Source organism: Schistocerca americana, chromosome 4 (assembly GCF_021461395.2).
Source record: "Schistocerca americana isolate TAMUIC-IGC-003095 chromosome 4, iqSchAmer2.1, whole genome shotgun sequence".
Classification (NCBI taxonomy): domain Eukaryota; kingdom Metazoa; phylum Arthropoda; class Insecta; order Orthoptera; family Acrididae; genus Schistocerca; species Schistocerca americana.
In genome coordinates this window covers 186,960,298-186,973,172 of record NC_060122.1, presented here as the reverse complement: position 1 = coordinate 186,973,172, position 12,875 = coordinate 186,960,298, and the positions used below count along the sequence as shown (strand labels likewise).

The following is a 12,875-nucleotide window of genomic DNA, read 5'->3' as shown; positions in this document are numbered from 1 at the left end:
GCACTCCGTGAGGAACGGGCTGCTATTCCCCAAGAAACTTTCCATCGCCTGGCTGAACGTATGACTGCGAGAGTAGTAGCTGTCACCAAGGCTACGGGTATGGACATGTCGTGTGACTAGGGCCTCGCGTCGGGTAGACCGTTCGCCAGGTGCAGATCTTTCGAGTTGACGCCTCTTCGGCGACTTGCGCGTGGATGGGGATGAAATGATGATGATTAGGTAAACACAACACCCAGTCCTTGAGTTGATAAAATCTTCGACACCACCGGGAATCGAACACAGGGCTCGTAGGATTGACATTCTGTCGCGCTGACGACTCAGCTACTGGGGGTGGACGGCTAAGGGTGGCGCAACACCATGCTGAAGTCCAGTATTAGCGATGGAGGGCACCACGAACTTCTAAGTCATTTTCAGCCTGGTGTCCGGATACTTCTCATCACATAGTGTAGAAGCCATCAAGGATATTAATAAACTATGTACAAAATACCAGTAAAAGTCGTGTGTAGGATAAGCGAAAATTACGAATGGCCCGAAGCGTTGTTGCTACTACCTGCCGATTAAACCAAGGTAGTGACACAAAGGTAACACGCGCACGCATCTACAGTACAGGTTCTAGGGCTGACACTAAGGAGTACGTGGCTTGTTGTGTGCTGCAGACAAGCCGGTGTGCCGGCCCGGACAGCGGCGGGTGTACGCCGTGGCGCGCCACGAGGTGGCGCACGTCCGCTGCGAGGTGGAGGCCTTCCCGGAGGCCGTCGGCTTCCGCTGGGCCTTCAACAACTCCGCCGAGACGCTGGACGTGCCGCAGTCGCGCTTCAACTGGTCGGCGGGCGCCTCGCAGCTGGCGCACGCCCCCGTCAACGACATGGACTACGGGTCCGTGCTGTGCTGGGCCGACAACAGCGTGGGGCAGCAGCGGCGGCCGTGCGTCTTCCACATCGTGCCGGCCGGTTAGCGACCTCGCACGGTTTCCGTGCTTACCCTACCTCCCAACACAGGGCGGCTCTGGAGGCTACTCTACTCTTGCATGTAGCCGCTAAATTCAACCATCTTCACAAGCGTTAGATCTGACACCCAAATCAAGTTGGGGCGGTGGGATGGGGTTGAGTAAAGCAAGACTTATCAGCAAAAGGAACGGACAGATGCAGTTAAGAATCGCTTTGTTTAATATGAGGTGTTCGGAAAGTTGCTGTGCAGTATATCATACGTAGGAAATGATGCCCACGGGTTGCCATACAAGTCTGGTCCTGCTTAATTTTGTTGGAAAACGCTCTCTGCAGATCTACTTTTCACCTGCGCTGTTAGTTTAATTTTTAAGTGACAAAGCGTGCCGGGTCTTTCGCGATACACTACAGAGATTGCTGCTCTCCAAAGAAGAAAGGTTTGTGGATTCTCCTTTGAGCGTGGTCGCGTGTTTTGTGTGTTAACGTGACTAGAGATATTGAACTAGACCTCTTCGGTATCGATGAAGACATCATGACTATCAAAGGTGTTCTTGTCAGTAAAACACGTAAACCATTTGCAGTAACGGATTAGAGTCTTGCACTGCTGTCACTTTATACGGGAACAGTTTAAATGTTCTCCTAACTGCTTAATGCGCGATTGCATACACCGTATAATTTCTTCTACCAGTTTACGCAATTAGCTTGTTCAGCTCTGATGCATATAATTAAAAATATCCAGCAACTTCTGTTCGTTTTGTTGTGGTCATGCTCCAGTTCGTTCCACATCTAATACAAAGACAATCCCTCGAAATTTCTCAGTAAGTCATAGAACGGTATTACGATGAGGTACAGCGGTTTCAGATATATTTTCAGCAAACGCCTCTTGCAATACATATGTATGTCCATCACCTTGTGAACGTTCAACAAGAAAAATACATTCCTCGATTGAAACCACCACAATCTGAAAACAAATTGAACATTTAAACAATCCCCATCGTACTCAGTATCTTCCGTGAACTGGACCACTTAAATGTTATGCAATACTAGAATGAACTGGAAAACAAAGCAGTATCTAGAAAAAATTGTTCTGCAAACCTGTATTCTGTCAATTGTGGTTCGAACATCCACTGCAATCTCTGTGAGTATTCAGTATCCCAGAGCACAGCGCGTTTCCGAACGCATTGTATAGGTTTTAGGTAACATGTCAAAAATCATGTCGTTTGGTATACAAGATACGATGGAAAAAATAGTAAAAGTACTCATTTCGTTCACGGAACAGAATTTCTTTTGAAATAAGTACATACTGCAATTGTGCATTGTTTGGCTATTAGGGCACAATTTTTGTATCTAAAGTATTAAATAACATGTGTATTTGTATACCAACCAGAAATCCTCTACACTTGTTTAAAATAATGGTGAAACGTACGTACATACCAGTAGTTCCTTATTTTTATAGCTCCCCATGACAGAGTCCATCATGGCCACCCTACCCATGTGTCAGTTATATCCACCAACAATGAAAAACCTGTCAAGGACAACACACTTCCTGTTAAATTTATCATACGTCTGCACCTGTGATCTACGAATTTATTATGCAAATGTTGATCTTAATACACCTCTAATCACGGAAATGTCGGCTCCACTAACGTTAGCTACTTACCCTAGGAGCAGTTACACAAAGGTCGAGAGGACTCGTCTGGCAGTGTCCATCCACCGCTCTGGAGTCTGAAGATGACTCTACGAAAGAGTCGAAATCGGTCACTCACTCCAATAAAAAAAAAAAAACAATGCGATCAAGACTGTTTTAAATTTTAGTTTTAACAAGTTTTAAGATCGCTGACTATGTTTTCAAAATTTTTCGATAAGTTCAAAAACCATAGGGAATACCGACGTTCCTTTCTTTGCGTTTGCTTTACATCTACAATTTGGAATTCGTTTTCATCTAATAGGACCAAAGGTATGGAATCATTCCGGGTACATGTACTTTACCAAAGGAAATGATACAAAGTAATTATCAAAAATCGGGCAATCATTCCGATACCTTGGAACATCCCTTGTTAGAAGTACAGCTACACCTGTGACATCCAGAAATTCTTCTATCCCGTTCCAGCTGTTCGATCCATGATTTCTTTGGCCCTTAAACCCCTAGCATTACGCAAAATACCTAAATACGTAAAAGTAAAGCTTGTAACGAGACTGGGCGTTGTGGCTCTATCTGATGCAGTGAAATATATACTGTGTTAACAATAGCGATACACATTCAAATACCGGTAGAAAGTCTTTTGTTTATCTGATTATCGTACCTACCGCAACATGACTGTCAAAATATACGTGTATTCATTGCAGTATTATGTTGTTACGTAGTTCTGTGTGACAAAACCTTCTCGAAACAAATAATCATAAATAATTATTATAACCTAGAACTGTAGCTGGTAACCCCGACGTGATCATGAGTACACAAATATCAATTTGTTTTAAATTTTACTGCGTGGATTTAGATGAGCGATATGTTGGAAAACCCAATATCAAATAACCAGGCTTGGAAATATGGCGTATAGCTTTGAAAATATCATCTTTCCGGCGATAAAAATATGAAAATAAGAGTTTTACAAGCGGAATAACAGTCCGTAACCGCAAACTTAAGCAATAAAGTGAGGAGAACTGATGATACTTTGTGACCACTAGAAAGCGATGTTTAGGAGGTAATTTCGGATTTCATTAGCAAACCATTGTCAGCTTTCGTCTACAGATTTAAAATCATCCATTATCTCAGAGTTTTCAGAATCAATGTCACGTAATGTAAAAATAAATGCTAGTTGAAGTAGAACTAGGAGACAATAAAACGTTTATCGTGCTCAGAGAGACGCGTACTCTTGCCAGAGAGCCGTTAAATGAGGACTTTTTTCTTCAACAGCTGCTAACCAGCGAAGATTCTATTTTAGCAGCTAATCAAGATGTATCTATCAATGCAGTGGCTTCTATTACTGACAAAATCTTCGAAATTTCGACGACCAGTCAGCTCCAGTGTACTACTGAATTTATTTCGCTTCCAGCTCGTGATGACAGACTTTAGCACATGGAGTAGCAGGTCCCAGAACTAACGAGCCAGAGTCAAAATCCACGAACTGGTACACGATAGAGAATCAAAATAAAATCTCCGCGACGTGCACAGTAACATCCCATATCTTGGCATTTTTATAAGCTGAAGCAGAATGGGAAGAAATACGCACCCATAAGAACATTTGTTTCTCAACAGTCCACTAATGCTCCAACGGAAAACTTGGTACGGCACTGTGTGTGGGCGATAAACCATCTTGCCATCTATTCATTTCTTATCGCTACACGAATCGTTGATTTTTCGTTGACTCAGCAGACGTGTCCGCATTGGCAGTAACAGCACTAGGTCGCGAAAATGATTGGAAACGGCAACTCCACACAGCAAGAACACAGTAATACATGTGGTGAACCCCTTCTGAACATCGAAATGGGCCTTCGAATAAGACTTTTATGGCCATATCTTACCTCAGATGTTCGCCAGTCAATTACTGGTTCCAATTTTTAGAGGTGTCGCAGACTGCTGTTTGATATTAAATCCAAGAAGTTGTTTGAGGGACGAATTGTAATCGCTATTTCAGGCTCTGCACTTGTACTTATCGGCAATTTAGTGCTTTTGACTGAGTAGAAATACCGAGATTTGCTTAAGATATCCTACAATTCTCTAGGTGAAACGTAATTGTGGTTTGACTCTAGTTAATTATGATGATCACAATTACAGGATCTCCAGTGTATGCACGAACCCGACATCTATTACCAAAAACATTATCTCAAATAAAACGTGAGTTAAAAGAGATGACCAAACTCGGAACATATCCTGGTCATCTAGTTCTCTCCACATTGTTCGGAAGAAAGGTTTACTTTGTTTATGAGAAACATATTTATGTAGCGTTGCATTTCTGCAAGAAAGAGATCACTTATGTAAATATATTCACAAAACGATATAATTTCTCAGAACAAAGTATCAGATGGTATAAAATGAACTTGTGCCAATTAAATACAGTGTCAAATCTGTCTTATATGACACTTCTCACGTTCGAAATCAGCTAACTTCAGAAATACGTACAAATCTCTGAGAAATTAGAGAATGTGGCAGCGCTTCCTGTTTTGTGTTCTAAGGTTCTACTGGAATTGCTTGTGGGACATTGACTAGTATGTTGAAAAACTGCTAAGGAGAAACAAAGTGTCCCGTTGTCGTCTGATCAGTTTTTAAGGAAGGCAAATTAGAATTAATGTCTCATCAGATATGAGGTCATTGCACATGGGGCACTTACTCCACCACGTCTTTGTCCCAGCAAGCATTCTGGAATCTCCTGAAGTGATTTAGGGAAATAACTGGAGACATAAACCTGCGTAGCAGAGAATTTGACACACTGTACTCCTCATTAGAAGTTATCTCAATTATTGCCTCATCTATTTCATTGCCACAGTCTCTCATTATAAACAAATACTATGCTGAGGCGACAAAAGTCCTTGGATACCTCTTAACATCGTGATATCGTTCTGGACCTCATTTTGTCAGGCGTTATGCAACGACTTGACGTGGTGTGGACTCAACAAGTTGATGGAAGTCTCCTGGAGACATTGAGCCATTTTGCCGCTATAGCCGTCGATAATTGCGAAAGTGTTATCGGTGCAGGATTATGTTCTCCAATTGACCTCTCGATTATGTCCCATCAGTTTTCGATGGGGTTCATGTCAAGCGATCTGGGATAGCAAATCGTACCCTCGAATTGTACAGAACGTTCTTCAAACCAATCGCGAACAGCTGTGGCCCGGTGACATGGTCCATAGAAATTCCGTCGTTGTTTGGGAACATCAAGACAATGAATGACTGAAAATGATTCCCAAGGAGGTAAACATAAACATTTACAGTCAATGATCAGTTCAGCTGTACAAGAGGACCCAGTCCATTCTATGCAAACGCATCCGACATCATTCTGGTGCCGCCACAGTCTTGCACAGGGCCTTGTTCAGAGCTTGAGTTCATGACATCGTGGGGTCTGCGCACCACTCGAACCCTACCACCAGCTCTTACCAACTGAAATAGGGACTCACCTGACCACGCCACGGTTTTCCAGTCATCTGGGGTCTAACCGATATGGTGACGAGCGCAGAAGAGGTGCTGCAAGTGATGTCATGCTGTTAGCAAAGGCACTCGCGTCGGTCGTCTGCGGCCATAGCTTATTATTGCCAAATTCCACCGCAATGTCCTAACGGATACGTTCGTCGTGCGTCCCACATTGATTTCTGCGACTATTTCATGCAGTGTTGCTTGTCTGTTAGCACTGAAAACTCCACGCAAACGACACTGCTCTCGGTCTTCAAGTGAAGGCCGTCGACCAATGCATTGTCCGTAGTTAGTGAAACCTGATTGGTAGGTAGCCAAGGAGAGCACAGGATAAGGTTAATGTTGTGGATGGGGCCGTAAACAATTACTGTTAGTTGCACAATCAAACACAGAACTTTATTTTTCTAAGAACCACTTATTTACACATTGGCTTAGAAGATCACAATTAAACAATACGGCTAAATTCCTAGTTAAGGCAAAGTTGAGATACTTTCTGGGCTGAAGGCCCAAACCCAAACAGCAAACACAAGAATGGCTGACGGCCTGGCTTCTATCAAAAATGGTTCAAATGGCTCTGAGCACTATGGGACTCGACTGCTGAGGTCATTAGTCCCCTAGAACTTAGAACTAGTTAAACCTAACTAACCTAAGGACTTCACAAACATCCATGCCCGAGGCAGGATTCGAACCTGCGACCGTAGCGGTCTTGCGGTTCCAGACTGCAGCGCCTTTAACCGCACGGCTGGCTTCTATCAAAAGCAATTAAAAATAGAAGGTATAAAAAAAAAACATGCAATGAAAACGATGTATTGTCAAAACTCTAACTTAACACGGCTCAAAGCCTTTATGTGAAATTTAAAAAAATGAATTCATACACGGCCAAAGCATCGCACAATACTTCAACTAAAATGAAAATCACAATTTAAAACAAACAGAACAAATAGTGCTCAGAAGTGTTCCAAGGGTTGGCCTGGGAAGGTAGCTCAAACGTAAGGTGTGGTGAGACAGGCAGCCAAGAATTGAAGTTAGGTATCCGGATGGCAACCCAAATTAGGGAGGACCCAAGGATCGACCAACAGTTTAACCAATTCCCTTCTGTCCGACCAATGGAACAACAATGGAGTATATCAGCCAAGGACGAGAATGCGAACAGCCCTACACCCCTAGGGGAACAATAACGACTCTAAGGAAATATGAACCAAACAACTTGAAAGCCTGTCGAACCACACGCCGTGCTGGACAGCAACAACATGACGAGGAAAAGGCACACTGCCTACATACTACGCTAACGACCAGGGCAGAAAATACCGCTGGTGCACTTCGCTGATACCAGTCAAATTAATAGTTAATCACAACATAGGAATATAGCAGCGAGATTTCGCTGATTCCGCACATCATACAATGTTACTAGCCCAAACAGCCAAGGAGGCAACAACCTGCAAATGAACAAAGAGGTGTCACAATAGTTGACGTTTCATAACAGATGAACTGATCACTGAACTTCAGCGTCCAGGTTCGGTAGGCAACGAATTTGTCTCTCTCGCTGCTAGAGCCCAACAATCTGACAGCGTGTACAAACTGCCAGCGGCCCCGGCCTGGCCTCGCGCCCTGGACACTTGTTTCCTGCTCCGTCCCAACCGCCTCCCTGCCTGCAGCAAGCAAATGGCATTAAAATAGCTGCTCAACTCGAACAATACTATAACCAGTGACTGTGAAACAACAAGGACGAATCACAAGTCGACACACACAGAGAACCCAGAAGCGGTCGGCGACCAAATACAGGTCGTCCGATGAGACGATCAACCGAACGACCAACCAAGGCCGTCCCCACTCAAGTCATGTATGTCGGCAATGGTCGGGCGAGTGATGTCTGTCCGGTCATCACTGTTGCTCCGTCCCCACCCCATTCGGACACACGACTACTTGGAGACTGTGGCTCGGACCCAACCATGCAGAGGGAACACTTGCCCATTGGCCATCCGACATCTCGGAACAAGGAGGGAACCGGCGCAAGTCCTGCAAGATGATCAATTGAAGGGGCCCAGAAGCTATTGGAAGACCAAATACACGTCGCTCAATGAGACGACCGACTGAATGACCAGTCAATGGTCGTCGCCGCTCAAGTCTCCTTCTGTCGGACAGTGGATGTGTGTGCCCAGCGGTCGGGCGAGTACTGCCTATCCAGAAGTCACTGGAGCTCCATCCCGACTGACTTCCTACACACGACGACCTGGAAATACTAGCAGGCGCTTCAAACATAGTACGACAGTGCTCTTATCGATAAGCGTTGTTGCTGCCACTCACAGGCAGGCAAGCCAGCAGCTCAGTGACTCCAGTAAATCGAATAAGAAACGGGACGGCAGTAACGCAAATACAAGATGTCAAGCAATAAACTACACGAACACGAGCCGAGCATGGCTCAGTTAGAAGTTATCCCCGAAATTTGGAATTCTTGGCACATTCTTGACTCTGTAGATCCCGGAATATTGAATTCCCTACCGGTTTCCGAAATGGGATGCCCCATGCGTCCAGCTCCAACTACCGTTCCGCGTTCATACCCCGTTAATTTCCGTCGTGCATCCATAATTACACCTAACACATTTTCACATGAATCTGTGAGTACAAAAGACAGCCCCGCCAATGCACTGTCATTTTATACTTTGTATACGGGATACTGCCGGCATCTTTCGCTTCAGTGTATTATAATCTGCTCTTCTCACACTCTACTTTGTTGTTACTATTGTCTTCAGTCTGAAGACGGTTTTAATGCACCTCTCTACCTTAGTCCATTCTAGGCAGGCGTCTTCATTGCAGCATTACTATTCGTACCTACATCCATTTGAACCTTCTTACTGTATTAAGGCTTGGTCTCCTTTGGCTACCAATGCGACGATTTCCCAATACCTCAAGATGTGTCCTATCTGTGGATCGCTTCTTTTACTCGAATGATGCTCCAGTTTCTCTCCGTAACTCAGTTTACAACCTTCTTATTAGCTATTCGAGTACCTCGTATAGTTTTCAATTGTCTTCTGTGACACCACGTATCAAAGCCTCCTGTTCTCGTCTTGTCTAAACTGTTTTCCGTCAGTGTTTCACTTCCCTACCTGGATATACTCTATAAATTACCTGCAGAAAAACTTTCTAACACTTACTTTATATTCCATTGTAACATATCTCACTTTTTCAGATATGAATTCCCTACTATTACTAGTTTGCACATTATATCCTCTCTACCTCTGCCAAAATCAGTTAATTAGCTGCCCAACTACCAAAACCCATATACGTCCGAAATTTCTCATTTCCTAATCCAGTTCTATTAGCTTTATCCGGTTTATGTTCGTCTTAATACCTCTTTTCAAGGCACTATCCATTCCGTTCGAGTGTTCTTCCAGTTCCTGTGCCGTCTCTGATAGAACTGCAGAGTCATCATATTTTTTATTTTGTCTCCCTGAACTGTAATTCCCCTTTAGAATTCCTACTTAAGTTCCAGAATGAGATTTTCACTCTGCAGCGGAGCGTGCGCTGATACGAAACTTCCGGACAGATTAAAACTGTGTGCCAGACCGAGAATCGAACTCGAGAAATTCGCCTTTCGCGGGCTAGTGCTCTACCATCTGAGCTACCCAAGCACGACTCACGACCCGTCCTCAGAGCTTCAATTCTGCCATTACCTCGCCTCCTACCTTCCAAATTCCACAGTTCTGCAAGGTTCGCATAAGAGCTTCTGTGACGTTTGGAAAATAGGAGACGAGGTACTGGCAGAATTGAAGCTGTGAGGTCGGGTCGCTAGTCGTGATTGTGTAGCTCAGATGGTAGAGCACTAGCCCGCGAAAGGCAAAGGTCCCGAATTCGAGTCTGCGTCCGGCACACAGGTTTAATTTGTCAGGAAGTTTCGTTTCTCCTTGGGTTTCTAAACCTCTTTCTCAGTTGACAGACTGAATAACATATGGGACAGTCTACAACTACTGCTTCCCTTTCGTACTCTTGCTGCAGAAACTGTAGGTAACTTTACACTCCCTGTATTTTACCTCTGACACAGCCACTATTTTGAAATGTGTCTTTCAGTCAATACTGTCAAAAGATTACTCTAATTATACAAATGTTGCGAACGTACACTTGCCTTTCTTCAGTATATCTTCGAAGGTACATCGTCTGTTTGGTAGGGTCTCGTGGCTTCCTACAGGCCTCCGTAAACTAAAATGATCTTCCTCGAGGTTGGTTCCTATCAGTGTTCCCATTCTTCTGTGGACAATTCGTGCCAGTATTCCGCAACCAAGTTTCATTAATCTCACTGTTAGGCAATACTCACACGTCTCAGCATCTGCTCTCTATGGGATATTTAACGTTAGAACATTGATAATCTTTGATAGTAACACGCTTGTATTCCATCGAATGGCATACATAGTATCAAGAAAGGCCTTATGTGAGGTAATAAAATTAAGGAAATTATGTGTGTGTTACTCGTGTGTCGTTTTTTGAGCATTCAGTTATAAGCGTGGAAGCGTATACTTCGATAACAGTCACATTCGTTACACGATTTTAACCATTATGTTTATCTCCCATATGATCGAGTGATGCAAAATAGTGTCGAAGATGCCGAAATTGCATTATGGACGAAACTCAATATCTACCAAGATATATAAATATGAATTTGTTCGAAACCATGTGAGGACAAGGATCGCGCTAATTGCAAAAAAAAGTAAATAAATAATTTTTCTGTTTTTTTCACCCATTTATATGAAATGAGTCAGTGAATATCTTAAATGACCTCGAGGTCTGTGAAACGTTGAAATTATAACGTTCTTTTCATTATGTAGACAATCCTTTTTAACACATTAAGTCTCACATAATAAGTTAAGTTAGTAACGACAGAAATGTAAACTGCGGTACTATCGACGTAAGTGTTGAACTATCCAGAGGATGTTTTACTGTCATGATCAGAAAACCATATCAGATACTGTGGCTAAAGTCAAAGGCATCGTGTACGACATTCATTTACACCAAAACCTACAACTAACCACAGACAGCAGTAAAATTTCTGACCCGATGTCTGATTCGATAAACATTCCACACGGATATGTTAAAAATATTTTCGCACATGTTATTTAAAACAGTTCAATTTAATCACCTGTCCGAATAGCCGCCCATGTTAGCACGCCGCTTTCGGAATTCATGGTGGCACGCCAGCCACGGGTCGAAACCACTCCTCGGATTATCAAAGAGGGTCCATGTGCCGACCACCATGGATGTATTTCTTTGCAATGTCCCGCGTTCTGCCTCACTTACACGATTAGGAAACTTGTAGAAAACGTTCGAACATTTCCACAAGGGATTACACTAGACGGAGACTGCTGGGCACACAAATTCCGTCGCAACGGAAGGATGAGGGCTACTTCAAAAATTTTTTTTCAAATTTGTGATAAGGTCTTATGGGACCAAACTGCTAAGGTCATCGGTCCCTAAGCCTACACACTGCTTAATAAAACTTAAACTAACTACGCTATGGACAACACACACGCACCCATGCCCGAGGGAGGACTCGAACCTCCGATGGGGACAACCGCACGGACCGTCACTAGGCGCCCTAGACTGCGCGGCTACCAGCGTGGCAAATAGCCACACGAAGGGCACCCGGTCACCCATTACGACTATCTTTGCTGGATACGACACATTATGCTGAGTCCATGAAAACACAAGATAGCGGCCTGGGGAGAAAGGGAGCTTTTATTTTGCTTAAAGACATGATTTTATACAACTACACTACTACCCATTAAAATTTCTACACCACGAAGATGATGTGCTACATACGCGAAATTTAACCGACAAGAAGAAGATGCAGTGACATGCAACTGATTAGCTTTACAGAGCATTCACACAAGGCTGGCGCCGGTGGCGACACCTACATCGTGCTGACATGAGGAACCTTTCCAACCGATTTCTTATACACAAACAGCAGTTGACCGACGTCAAATGGTGAAATGTCGCTATGATGCCTCGTGTAAAGAGGAGATATTCGTACTATCACGTTTCCGACTTTGATAAACGTCGGATTGTAGCTTATAACGATTGCGGTTTATCGTATCGAGACATTGTTGCTCGCGATGATCAAGATCAAATGACTGTTAGCAGAATATGGAATCGGTGAGTTCAGGAGGGTAATACGGAACGCCGTGCTGGATCCCAACGACCTCGTATCACTAGCAGTCGAGATGACAGGCATCTTCTCCGCATGGCTGTAACGGATCGTGCAGCCACGTCTCGACCCTGATTCAACAGATGGGGACGATTGCAAGACAACAACCATCTGCACGAACAGTTCGACGACGTTTGCAGCAGCATGGACTATCAGCTCGGAGACCATGGCAGCGGTTACCCTTGACGCTGCATCATAGACAGGAGCGCCTGCGATGGTGTACTCAACGACGAACCTGAGTGCACGAAAGGCAAAACGTCATTTTTTCCGATGAATCCTGGTTCTGTTTACAGCATCATGACGTTCGCATCCTTGTTAGGCGACATGGCGGTGAACGTACATTGGAAGCGTGTATTCGTCATCACCACATACATTGGAAGCGTGTATTCGTCATCACCACACTGGCATATTACCCGGCGTGATGGTATGGGGTGCCATTGGCTACACGTCTCGGTCACCTCTTGTTCGCATTGACGGCACTTTGAACAGTGGACGTTACATTTCAGATGTGTTACGACACTTGGCCCTACCCTTCATTCGATCCCTGCGAAACCCTACATTTCAGCAGGACAATGCACGACCTCATGTTGCAGATACGTAGGGGCCTTTCTGA

At 44.1% G+C, this 12,875-nt stretch overlaps 1 protein-coding gene across 1 annotated transcript in view; it reads left to right on the top strand.

Annotated features, from left to right (window-relative positions):
* LOC124613335 (hemicentin-1-like) overlaps positions 1–12,875 on the top strand; it is a 465,174-nt gene that overhangs the window by 407,482 nt on the left and 44,817 nt on the right. The window contains exon 10 of the mRNA XM_047142031.1: positions 657–950. Within this exon, the coding sequence (XP_046997987.1) occupies positions 657–950 (294 nt within the window). The remainder of the gene's footprint in view (positions 1–656; positions 951–12,875) is intronic.